The sequence below is a fragment of the Schistocerca cancellata genome, chromosome 6 (genome assembly GCF_023864275.1).
Source record: "Schistocerca cancellata isolate TAMUIC-IGC-003103 chromosome 6, iqSchCanc2.1, whole genome shotgun sequence".
NCBI lineage: Eukaryota > Metazoa > Arthropoda > Insecta > Orthoptera > Acrididae > Schistocerca > Schistocerca cancellata.
The window spans coordinates 481,945,245-481,957,984 of NC_064631.1; the positions used below are offsets into that span (position 1 = coordinate 481,945,245).

A 12,740-nucleotide genomic window follows, 5' to 3' on the forward strand; every position below is an offset into this window, starting at 1 on the left:
CATTTCCATGTCTAATGCTGTGGATCGGTATTTTCTAAATAATATATGATTTCAGTCTGTTAGTGACGTCAATCAATGGAGAAACGGTGGAGGAACCGCATTTTTGACAGTAAAAATAGTCTTTCACTATCAGACTTGGTGTCATATATAAGATCACCGTTCTCTAGATAATACTTGTTACGAACCCTCCAAATTTTCTTTTACAGTAGTTTCAGTTATGACAATTGACAACCTTCTTAGAAACATTTTGGATTCGGAGAATTCTGTTACATAACTTGAAACTCTCCATTAAGTCACTTAAGTTGAATTTCGTTCACGTCTTCTTCTAATCATCTGGCTGTTTTCAAACTATTACTCCCTCAAAAATATTTGGTACTTATGAGCCAAAAGCTTTCTTGGTACTGCTGTTGTTATGGTCCTCAGTCACAAGAGTGGTCTGAAGTGTTGTACCTCTTCACGCTAGTGAGTCCTATGCAAATCTCTTCATCTCTGTATAACATCAGTAGCCTACATCCGTTTGAACTTGCTCATTGTAGCCAAGCATTTCTCTCTCTCTCTCTCTCTCTCTCTCTCTCTCTCTCTCTTACTCTCTTTCTTCCTGTCTCTTTCTCTCTCTCTATTAACATAAATCCCCGTCTTCCCACACGAGTATCCACTTCCTTCCGCTACCAAATTGACAATTCTTTGACATCTCATGATGTTTCACATCAACCGATCCCTTCCTTTAGTCAAGTTGCCCCACAAATCTCTTTTTGCCCTAGTTAGATTCAGTACCTCCTCGTTAGTTAGCCTACCTACCAGTTTAAACTTCAGCATTCTCTGCAGCACCATATTTCAAAAGCTTCTGTTCTCGTCTTATCTGAATTGTCCATTGTCCAGTTTTTACCACATAAGCCTGCACCCCAGATAAATACCTTCAGAAAAAAACTTTCTAACGCTTAAATTTTTTTTCACGTCAATAGTTTTCAATTTGCCAAATCCCCATTTCTTCCTATTGCCAAATTGCACTTTATTTCCTCTCTGCTTCTGCTAGCACCAGTTATTTTTGCGCCAAAGTACAAAAACTAAGCAGTTACTTTTAGTGTTTCATTTTCTAATCTAATTGCAAATGCTATGAAAGTAATGTATGTTTGCATTTATTCAGTCTATCTTCTAAGGTAAGTGGTATTTGTGTTATCCTACATTACTTCGGAACCTAAACTGATCTTCGTTTGATCGGCTTGTGCCAGTTTTTCTATACTCCTGTAGATAATTTGTGTCAACCATGACTAATTAAACGGATGATTCTATTATATTAGTTACTGTCGCCACCAGCTTCCATTGGAATTGGAACTACTATATTCTTGTGAAGAGAGACTCTACGTGTGCATAGAAAATGATAAAAAGCTCACGGTTTTCCTGACGGGTGGCAGCGTTAAGTTATCGCGACGTTTCGATGAGCATCATACTCATCATGATCTGGCTAAGTCTTCCATACTTGTCGAGACGTTGCCGTAACGCTGCAGTTCGGCTGGAAACCCGAGAGATTTTCATCAATAGTATATTCTTCTTGAAATCTCAGGATATTTTTTCTGTCTTCTATATCTTTTATACTAGATGCAGTAGTTTTATCGTGGTATGTTCTCGGAAGGATCACAATGGTTCTGAAGGATTGTCGTCTACTCCAGGTGCCTTGTTTCGACACAGGACGAGATTAGTGTAAATAAATCAAAAGGCAACATATGCAGGCGATACCATTTATTGCCGTTTCTGCGTTACCAGTACAAATATACATAAAACCATTTTCAACAGTGTTAATAGTTACAAAATTATCGACTAATGTGGGTTACGCAGCACACTCGACGGAGTATCCACCGTGGAAACTGTTTTGCTCCGTGCGAGCAACATGGTATTTCACAGTCTGATCGCCTCTCTAGCGCATCTGTGTGGGTGGTGGAAGCTTCTAACGTGGAACTGGTGCTGTGCTGCGTGAACCCTGCGGCTGTGGTCTTCCAAGTCTCGCCGTACCCGTGTGGCTTCTGCATTTGGCGGCCGTCTACTTGCCGACAGGTGGGAGGTACGTGTTGGAGCCAGGGCCTCCGAAACCTCCGCCTCCAGGTCCACCGAAGCCGCCTCCGGGTCTGCCAAAACCTCCGCCGCCACCTGTCGCCATCAACGATCAATATTTAGAATGGGCATTCATACCTACAAGAACACTGTACTTGTATAAAAAATTATTTTGTTGTATTTTTCCAGCCTCGGAAAGAAATGAAGTCGAAACCGGTTCTAATACCACTTTTGTGTCGCAAGGCTGGAAAATGTAATAAAATAATTTTGTTAAGCGGAACTTAGTACATATCACTATCAAGCAGGATGCAGTCTAGGAGGACGAACGAATGCGGCAATTTGCTGGAAGAAGATAGGAGTTAACGTAGAAATTTCACACTCTGTCGACAGCGACGAAACAGAGATCGGTATCTAAGGTTCGGAAAGCAAGAAGGACGTGATATTGAAAGAATCGACTCAACAGTCGTCCCAGATAACATACGGGAAAATTCAGAAAATCTAAATAAGTGCGGCCTAGTGAGGAATTTAAATGCTGAATAAAATGTTTAGCGGTTCTGGCGCTGCAGTCCGGAACCGCGGGACTGCTACGGTCGCAGGTTCGAATCCTGCCTCGGGCATGGGTGTGTGTAATGTCCTTAGGTTAGTTAGGTTTAAGTAGTTCTAAGTTCTAGGGGACTTATGACCTAAGATGTTGAGTCCCATAGTGCTCAGAGCCATTTGAACCATTTTTTTTTGAATAAAATGTTCTCGGGTTTCCAACCGCGTCAATTGCTTAAAACTACACGAGCTTTCGGCCAAGCACTCCTTGGCCATTGTCAAGTGATATGACCGCCAATGGGCTGTTGGTGCGCCCTTATATACGCTAGCTTCCGGCTGGTGCCCGTGACACTGCCATATATAGGCATGTTTGGAGTCAGTGTTCGATGTGCCCTCGTCAACCGCGCGATCGCTGGATCCCACGCAGCGCTGAGCTGCAAGCCACCATCTCTATTCAGGGTGTTTGCGATGATTTTTATTTCAATGTTATTTTTATTCAATGTTATCGCCGCGAGACTCTGCATTCATACAATTTAGATGCTGTTCTCCTGAACACATCGGGCTAAACAGATGAGTAAATGAACTTCGATAGATCGATAATGTAAAGAGAATAAAGTGGAGGAATGTAAAATATAGTATTAGAGAAATATTGGATTAATTAATTGGACAAGTGCAAGTTGTATTCAATAGGAATGGCCAGACTACCTGTAGGTTTCCGTGACCCACCATTTTTGTTCTTGCATATATTCATGTAGAAGTTTGGATTTCTTACATAAATTGGATGATGCACGAATTTCATTTTTCGAACTTGATGAAAACTGGAACAGGAACAACTAGTCGATCTTAGAAAAATTGTAATGTTATTCGTGGAACATGTTCTGACGGGGCAACGGCGAATGGAATATTTATCACAGAGTCCTGAAAACAATGAATAACATATGCATGCAATCATAAAGGCAAGAGGGAAGTGGTAAATGAAATGAAAGTAGCCGAAACATGCACGATTAGAAATCGAGCGTAAAGAATAAATCTAGAAGTTCCTTGGCGAGGTCCATTCTCCAAGTGATCTAACCTAGTATTAAACTTATTAAACTGAGGCTATCACGGCAGCATGTCTTAGATGATGCTCAAACGTAAGTGTGAACATTTTATCTTCACTGAAAAATAACTAAGATGTTGCAGTACATCTATGTGAACAGATTTCGGCAGTAAGTTCTGTAATAGGAAGGTAAAATACTGAAAATTAAAATAATTTACTTTAAGCATTTCACCTGTCGACCTGATGCAATTTTAATTTTTCTGGGTCTTTTAACTTGGCTTCGCGCTTCTTGCACTATGCAAGAGTCTCCACTGCCAAAGTTCTCTTTCTACTTTCACATATGATATCACCAGCGCAAAAACAACAAAATCTTGAAAAGATAGTTTTTTCTTATACACATGTTAATGATGGCCGAAAAGTGTGATTTTATACGGCGGCCAGCGGAAGATAATTTGATAATTTCATCAGGAAAGCCTGTAGAGGACAACGCGTCAGCTTGCTGAAATGTGGCACCATTTGTTTGATGTCACCTGGCTGAATACCCGCGAAACCCACCTCAATTTTTTTCCACTCGTAATGAAAACGCATCTCCACCGTTTTTTAGGACGCGTATGTTTGTGGATTCTGCTACTACCCATGAACTATGAGAGCTGGCTCTATCGAAGAGCCGGCCTGTGTGGCCGAGCGGTTCTAGGAGCTACAGTCTGGAACCGCGCGACCGCTACGGTCGCAAGTTCGAATCCTGCCTCAGGAATGGATGTGTGTTATGTCCTTAGGTTAGTTAGGTTTAAGTAGTTCTAAGTTCTAGGGGACTGATGACCTCAGAAGTTAAGTCCCATAGTGCTCAGAGCCATTTGAACCATCTATCGAAGATATGAGCATGATCAAAACACAGTATGTTTTAAGACCTCACGACATCGTCAGACGTAAGAGACACAGAGATTTATACTATTTGTTAAACATTTTAATGGTCTTGACCACAACAAAATATAATTACAATTTGATGATTAAAGGTTTCGATTGACTAACATCCCTCCTCAGATATAAGAAAATAAACGGAACATTATACATACCTACCGATTCTTTAGTATGCGTGATAATTTTTTATACTTTTTATGTTTTAAAACTTTTATAAAAATATATTTTTCCTAAAGGCAATATTTCCGTTTATTTCATGGATGTGAGGATGGTTGCCAGTCAGCTTCACCGGTAATCATACTGTATTCTCTTGCGATTAAGATCATTAAAATTTTTAACAAACACAATGTGCCTGCAGTCGTTTCAGTATCTCCATTTATCAATGATCTGTTTGCTTAAGAAATTACTGACAGCGCAAAATTTACATTTACGGACCCACTGTGTTATTTAAATGTTAGTTAAACATTATGAAGACTTACTGAAGCTGTGACAAGTCTTTGGGATCTGAATTATACAGACGATGGAGGATGCAAAACTAACTATTTTGAGATCAGGAAACTATGGTCAGAAATGAATAATTGAATGGTATGAATTCTTGAGTGAGCAATGTGTGTGAAGTAAATGTCTGTCGACGGCTCTTGTTTCATGCCAAACCACTGACTTCTGCATTGACGCCGCGCGGGGTAACTGCGCGGTCTAGAGGGCCTAGTCATGGTTCGCGCGGCTGCCTCGTCGGAGGTTTGAGTCCTCCCTCGGGCTTGGGTGTGTGTGTGGTCCTTAGCGTAAGTTAGTTTAAGTTAGATTAGTTAGTGTATAAGCCTAGGGACCCATGACCTCAGCAGTCTGGTCCCATAGAAGCTTACCACAAATTTCCAAATTTTTGCATTCACGCTGGACAGTGATACGTTGAAAACAGTACACAATCGGCTGTAATGTGTCCACGTTGCACTGCGCCCCACCGTTTCCTTTCAAGACTGAAGATCGAGCATTACTAGTTACAAGAACACACAGGATCCATTTAAATGCACATTGCACCAGTATGCAGCATCCGTAAAAGCAAACGAAAGTACAGAGGAAAGTGTCTCCACAGACTTTATTCTTATTGGGTATCATCGTAGATACGTGGCCTCATTCGAGCCACAGACAGTTGAGCAAGATTCTTGAAAAAGAATTGTTCGCACAATAGAATTTGAGGAGATGTTATTCGATAGTGTGGGAGAAGATTCATCAACAAACAACGGTCATATTGGCTCTGAAGTGTACACATCGACAAAGACAGTGTGGAGAGTACAGCTTGAGCCATATTTCCATACTTACCAGTAAAAACGTGTCGAAGTAATAGGTTCGAATGATTTTGAACCAAATCAGTGATTTATGCATGTATGCATTTAGACTTAAGGCCATAATATTGAACATTTGCTATGACCTAAGTTACTGCTGCAAAGTGTTAGTCGTTTGATTCGCAGTAAAACAAAAAAAAAATCGGTGGTAGCCGTTGATTGCTTATCTCAGAGTATTGCGTTTTCGATCTTTAATGTTTTACCTCCAAAGGTTTGTGACACACGTAGTGCTGGAGGTTGGGCACGTACCTGCTCCTCCTCCGAATCCTCCCGCCCCTGGGCCGGACGGGTAGGTGGGCGTGCCCTGGTACTGCACGTCGGCCACGTAGCCGGTGGCGTCGCTGGCGCGGTAGCGCACGTACTGCACGCGTCCGTCGGGTAGCCGCACGCGGTACGTGCCCTGCACGTTGCCTCCCTGGCCGCTCTCCTGCTGGCCGAAGTCGGTGCCGTAGTACGGATCCTGCACCTCGTACTGGAAGCTGTACGGCTGCGCCTGCGGACAACACGCCGTCTGGAGCACTGCGGAACTGAAGGCGAGGCCCTAACATTAAGGGGGCACCCGTGATCTCATTGATGTCTGAGCCGCTGTCACTAGCCTGGTCGGATAAGGATGGGGAGGCAAACCTGTCGTGTGCTGATTATGAAACCATCCCGACTTTTGCGTGACATGGTTCTGCGAAGGAAATTACAAGGCTTGTCCACTTTCGACAAGATAACTCCAAGAAAATACCTCTAGGTGCGTAACTAGGCAATGATTTCATGTGTGCTCCTCCCAAATAGCACATCGACGGAAACGTCAGCACACATAGACCTCAATACTCAAGTGATTGACTACGCTCCTCAGGAAAATTACTCTGGATTACAAGTTATTCGTTCATCCATTCATTATACGTTATACTTTCATTTGCTTTGCAAATTTCGAAGTTTTTGCTTGAAGCAGTAGTCAGTGATCAAGAGAAATGGAATGATAAGCAGATCTGTGGAACAAAGACTGAGAGGGAAAGGGGGAAAGGCTACATCGTAGTATTTTACGTAAGTGAGACAGCTTTTTTCTAATATTTCACTCTTGAGGGGGTAAAACCTGCCAAGACAGTGGGACTGACAGTAGCGTAATGCTCCACACCTACAAGGAGCTTGCTTGATTATCTAAGTAAAAGAAGTTATGCATTAAAAACAGAAATTTATAAGAACAAATGTTCTTATGTCTCTACGAGGAAATTAAAGCATCAGTCATTCCTCATAGCTCACTCTGTCAATTAATGCTACTGAAATAGTACTTTCTAAAGTATTTTGTTTTATAGACAAGTGAACGTGTTTCTTAGATGGTCTCGTAAAAATATATCGTCAAGATGACTTAATCCTGTTTCAGAGCGATGGACTCAGGTGGTCTCCAGTGTAGAATGGAAGCTGAATGGAGAAGTCACTTAATTTTTCGTAGCAGTGTTTCGTTTTTGGGAGATATCGAGGTCGCCTTTGACTGTAAAACCATTTATTCATAAAATCTACTTTTGCAGTTTCAGACCTTTGGCCAATTTCAAATTCAGTTCTGCGAAAATGTTGTACTTGAGCAAATTTTTTAAATTGATAATGATGTACGGGGTGTCTCTCCGAAGAGTCGTTAGATGTATTTTCTCTTGTGCTTCGCAAGACATTTGCAATTCCGTCCCGGCCTGTGTGGCCGTGCGGTTCTAGGCGCTTCAGTCTGGGACCGCGTGACCTGCCTCGGGCATGGATGTGTGTGATGTCTTTTGGTTAGTTAGGTTTAAGTAGTTCTAAGTTCTAGGGGACTGATCACCACAGATGTTAAGTCTCATAGTACTCAGAGCCATTTGAACCATTTGCAATTCCGTTGTTGGAATATAGAGTCGACTCAAACAAATACTGCTTAACAGATGTTTCATGCGACTGCCGAATTCAAAGAACTAAACTAAACTCCGCCCGAACGGATCACGAAGGCCCAATGGTACCGACCGGCCGTCGTGTCATCGACAGCCCACAGGCGTCACTGGACGCGGATACGGCGGGTCGGCACACCGCTCACCCGGCCGTATGTCAGTTTACGAGGCCGGAGCCGCTACTTGTCAATCAAGTAGCTCCTCAGTTTGCCTCACAAGGGCTGAGTGCACAACACTTGTCGACAGCGCTCGGCAGACCGGATGGTCAGCCATCCAAGTGCTAGCCCAGCCCGACAGAGGTTAACTTCGGTGATGTGGCGGGAACCGGTGTTACCATTGCGTCAACGCCGTTGACCCTAATTACAAAGAAAGTAATATCTAAAGCTGAATTTTATGTGCCTAATCGATAGAGTGGTCTCAAATAAGTCTAGCGCGATTTTCGTTTTATCGGTATGTGTTAACGGCGACAGTAAAACGGGACGAATAATCAGCACTCAACCAGCGACTGAGTAGCGCTACTGCATGGTGGTAGAGTGGCATGAGAGTCGCTTCTGAAGTATTTGTTGTTCTTCGTGTTTTACTGTCGACGTTAATACATAAAACGAAATTCGCACTGGACTTACTTAGGACCGCTCTGTCGAATGGGTCCGTGAAGTTCCGCTTCAGAATTTGAATTGTTTGTAACGGGAAGCAAACCAGCTGTTTCTTTTGACACTGGGCTTTGCGCAAAACGTGTGATGAGTTGTAGTTGGACTCTTAGGACAGATACTCGGTTTATGCATGTCAGATATTTTTAAATATTTTGAGATGTGTTCAAGTAAAACATTATCCCAGAACTGAGCTTCAGAATGGGCAGTCGTTCGGAATAACAACAGTGGAGTTTTTGACTAAATATTTTCTGCAACTAAAGGTAGTCATGATGTCTTTCAAAAATGCAGTCATTTACTTCTCAGTGTCAACTCTGCCAAGGCCAATAGCTGCGCTGCACGACTTACCGGACCGCCGTCTCCAAAACCACCGCCGCCGCCACCACCGAAGCCGCCGCCGCCTCCGAAGCCGCCGCCTCCGAAGCCTCCGCCGCCGCCAGCGCCGCCTCCGAAGCCTCCGGCTGGTCCCCTGCCGTAGCCCACCTCGGCAGCTGCCAGGCCGCACAGCAGCAGCGCAGCCAGAGCTCCCACCTGCTGGTGCAGTCCGCAGTGGCCGTTATTTTCCCTCAAAGAAGTCCCGTACTCAGGGAATGACCAGATGCAGGAATCCTGAATCGCCGTTCAAGGCGAGGTCCTTGTGGAGGTGGTTTCCCTCTGCTTTCCTCCGATCTGTTACGAAGTGTTAAGGGTGTATCTGTTTCTAGTGGATGGTTATGATGAGAGCTTGTACAGTGCAGTGTTGGGTTTGTGTTGTTATGGATAACAAGAAGGGAGGGGCTGAAACCCGGCGCCAGCTCGTAGCCTATCCCTCTCGAGTAGCACCACGGGGTCGGCCGAACTTGAATTCCCAATCCGACGGACAGATCATCATCCAAAATATCACATTCCACTTGATGAGACGCTGTGAATTGGCGTGACATGTAAGCCAGGAAATTGGCACAAAATCTTGTGATCAGGTACTTTACCCCATCGCCCCTGCTCCCCCGCCGGCCAAATACTGGTAATGAAAATATTTTACCACAGGAATTCTAACCAGCTTACTTCCTAGTCGGGCGCCGCATCACAAGCGTGCTTTAGCACCTCGGTTGCGGAGGAATTTTAATGTGCCCTACGAGCTGCTAATCCAGCCGCGGACGCAATGTTGCTGTTGCAGTCTGCAGTGCGAAGACTGGTTTCGTCCTGTTTTGCAAGCTAGTCTGTCCTGTGCAAGTCTCTTCATCACTGCGTAGGTACTGCAGACTATTATTGTCACACTCGTTGAAGACATTCTGGGCTTTGGCTGAATCGACACAAATCGAAGTTACTCGACCGGCTCTGACATATTTATCTATCTGGAAAACTAGTATGGCTCCTTCAGCTGGTGGCTCTTAGTTTGTACATCGCGTACTTTTGTATTCAAGAAGAAAACGTGACTCGCAAAGTAAGGCGTATCGAAACGCAGCACAGTTAGGGCAACAAAGAATGGCGATACCACATCAGGTGTGCACTGCATTATGCGGCTGATACCGTTCCTAGTGAGCCTAGAATTTTCTCGACAATTAGAAAGATGAGCGCCGTATGAAGTGACAGGTACGCGACTGTACTTCACAGTTAACTAGTTCTTATGTGCGCTAGCTAACTTGAAAAATTGAACGTAAAATTGAAGTGATAAATTGAACAAATGTCACTTGAAAGTCAATGTCAAATGGATCACTCAAACAGCAATACCGTGCAAATTATCTATTTATTAAAGTTTTAGTTAACAGCACACAATCATTCGCCACAGAGAAATGTTTGATTTTTGTAAAGTTAACTTCTAGGGACCAACCATTCACTCGTATTTGCCCAAATGATTCAATAGAAAATTACGATCACCAATCAAATATTCAGCGATTGATTTTCGCAATAAATTTTACAACTTTCATGGGTTTGTGTTCCACGAAACTGTTAGATTTATTTTCCTTATGACCACTTGCGATTCCATTCACACTGTGAAGAGTGATGTGTCCTATCAGTCCATGCTTTCATTTTAGTCTGATTATGCCATAAATCTCTTTTCTCCCCAACATAACTGAGTACCTCTACATTAGTTATTCGATCTGCCTAATCCTCCGCAGTCATCTGCAACATAAAATTTCAGATGGTTGTATTCTTCTCTTCTCTGCACCGTATATCGTCAACGTTTCATTTTCATATAAGGCTGCATTTTGAACAAATGCTAACAGGTGAAAGCTGGTAGCATATTTCACTTTTTTTAGAAACTATTGTCAGTCGGTATTTTGTATCCTCGTCGGTCTTCGCTACTTATTTTGGTTTCGAAATACCAAAAATTGTCTGCTACTTTTAGTATCTCATTTCCTAATGTAAAGTGCTCAAGCACAAAGGAAAGCGCCCAAAAAGGACAGCTTTTTCGTCTGTATATGTTTTAAGTTACAGAACCCAGTATGTTGTGTTAAGTCCCATAGTGCTCAGAGCCATTTGAACCATTTGAACCAGTATGTTGTCCTCGACCGCGAGTGTTCATCAGAGACAAGGGTATCATCAGGAATACCCCTGGGAAGTGAAATAGGACCGGTGTTTTTTCTCCATACATAAATGATGTGGCGGAAAGGCTGGGCAGCAGCCTGCAGCTGTTTGCGGATGATGCTGTGGTACGTGGAAGGGTATCGTCTATGAATGACCGCAGGAGGATACAAGACGACTCAGACAAACTTCTTAGTTGCTGTGATGAATGACAGCTAGCTCTAAATGTGGAAAATTGTAAGCTAATGCGGGTGAGTAGGAAGAACAAACCTGTAATGATCGGGTACGGTATTGCTAGTGAGTTGCTTGACACAGTCAAGTCGTTTAAATGTCTGGGAGAAACGTTGTAGAGCGATATGAAATAGAATGATCATGTAAGGACTGTAGTAATGACGGCGGATGGCCGACTCCGGTTTACTGGGAGAATTTTAGGAAGGTGTGGTCCATCTGTAAAGGAGTCCACATGTAGGACTCTAGTGCGACCCGTTGTTGCGTACTATTCTAGTGTGTGGGATTTGCACCAGGTCGGATTTAAGGGAGACATCGAAGTAATTCAGAGGCGTGCTGCTAGATTTGTTACCGGTAGGTTCGAAAAACACGCAACTATTACAGAGATGCATCGGGAACTCAGATGGGGAAATCATTGGAGGGAAAATCACTAGAGGGAAGGCGACGTTCTTTTCTAGAAGGGCTATTGGGAGAATTTAGGTAACCAGCATCTGAGGCTAACCGCAGAACGATTCTAGTGTCATCAGAGTACATCTCGCGTAAGGATAATGAAGATGAGATTAGAGAGATTAAGGGTTGATACGGAGTTATATAGACAGTCTGTTTTCCCTCGCTCTGTTTGCGAATCGAACATAAAAGCAAATGACTAGTAGAGATACAGTGTATTTTCCACCACGAAGCATATGGTGGCTTCCGTAGTATGTGTGAAGTTATGTAAATATAGATGTTCGTGGTATTCACCAGTGAAAACATTTTTAAACAATTCTGACAGAAGCACTACTTGTAACTGAAGGAGATGCGTCCAGAGTTGCTTGTAATCTTTAGGTTGGGTAAGAATTTTGACAAAATCTGAAATCAGCCTCTAAAATGGAAGCTCAAAATGAAAGTTCCATTGGCCTTCGGTCGTCATTTGAAGCATTCAGATTTAGACGTCAAATCCAGCTAAGTGTTTGATGATCTAGTTCATGAGGGTCAACTTGATGATTTTTACGTGGTAAGGGAAAAGAAGTTCTGTTCCTAGTGATACTTCTGGACAGCCAGAAAGACGAGCGCCGTGTGACGTGAGAGGTACGGTGCGGCGGCAGCGGCTCACCTTGTCGGTTCTCATTGTGGAGCAGGTGAGGAGTGGTGAGCTCTTGTGGTGGAGCGAAGCGCACTGGTGCCCCTGACCAGCAGAGGCGGCGCTTTTATAGGCGCGCGCCGTGGCCACCACGGAGGCGGCGGTTCCGGATCATCAGATCACGCCCGCCGCCACGGTGTCGAAACCCGGCCGGGGGTGGAAGCCGCGCCTCCGGGGTGGCGCGCTGACGCGTGCGCTCGCTACCTCGCTACCGCTGTGCCCGCCTCTTAAAGCAGAACTCACTTCGATCAGTACTCGAAGTCAGCTGCGTCTAACATTAAATGTGGCTCCTGTCTGAGATTTTGCATAGGCCAAACGGGAAGCTCTTTTGATGTCCGCTTTAGGAAAGATTGTTAAGCAGGTAGTGATATAACTGCTTATGGTTTTCTTTTTTAAAAAATCAAAAACAGCCGGACAAATGTTTCGTGAAATCATTTGTCGACAATTGATAAACATAATAGATTAGAG

The 12,740-nt window shown here is 43.7% G+C and overlaps 1 protein-coding gene across 2 annotated transcripts; it reads right to left on the reverse strand.

Moving 5' to 3' along the window:
* Nucleotides 1-1,743: 1,743 nt before the first annotated feature.
* On the reverse strand, nucleotides 1,744-12,299 carry LOC126191495 (uncharacterized). 2 transcript variants are annotated; one of them, XM_049932387.1, is made up of 4 exons: nucleotides 12,246-12,299; nucleotides 8,771-8,953; nucleotides 6,130-6,373; nucleotides 1,744-2,142 (listed from the first exon to the last, which is right to left on the reverse strand). In XM_049932387.1, exons 1-4 carry the CDS (start codon nucleotides 12,258-12,260, stop codon nucleotides 2,036-2,038), a joined length of 549 nt encoding a protein of 182 aa, XP_049788344.1. In that variant the 5' UTR covers nucleotides 12,261-12,299; the 3' UTR covers nucleotides 1,744-2,035. The 2 variants fall into 2 exon arrangements, with proteins under 2 accessions (XP_049788344.1, XP_049788343.1); XM_049932386.1 differs by having other exon boundaries at nucleotides 8,771-8,956; nucleotides 12,246-12,298.
* Between the last annotated feature and the right edge of the window lie 441 nt (nucleotides 12,300-12,740).

What these genes read in the sequence shown, in the direction of transcription:
- LOC126191495 (XM_049932386.1), bottom strand. An exon ending in GTTTTGGAGACGGCGGTCCG is followed by an intron (nt 6,374 to 8,770) that starts GTAAGTCGTGCA and finishes TGTTGTCCGCAG; the next exon opens with GCGCAGCCGTACAGCTTCCA. An exon ending in AGGATTCGGAGGAGGAGCAG is followed by an intron (nt 2,143 to 6,129) that starts GTACGTGCCCAA and finishes TGATGGCGACAG; the next exon opens with GTGGCGGCGGAGGTTTTGGC.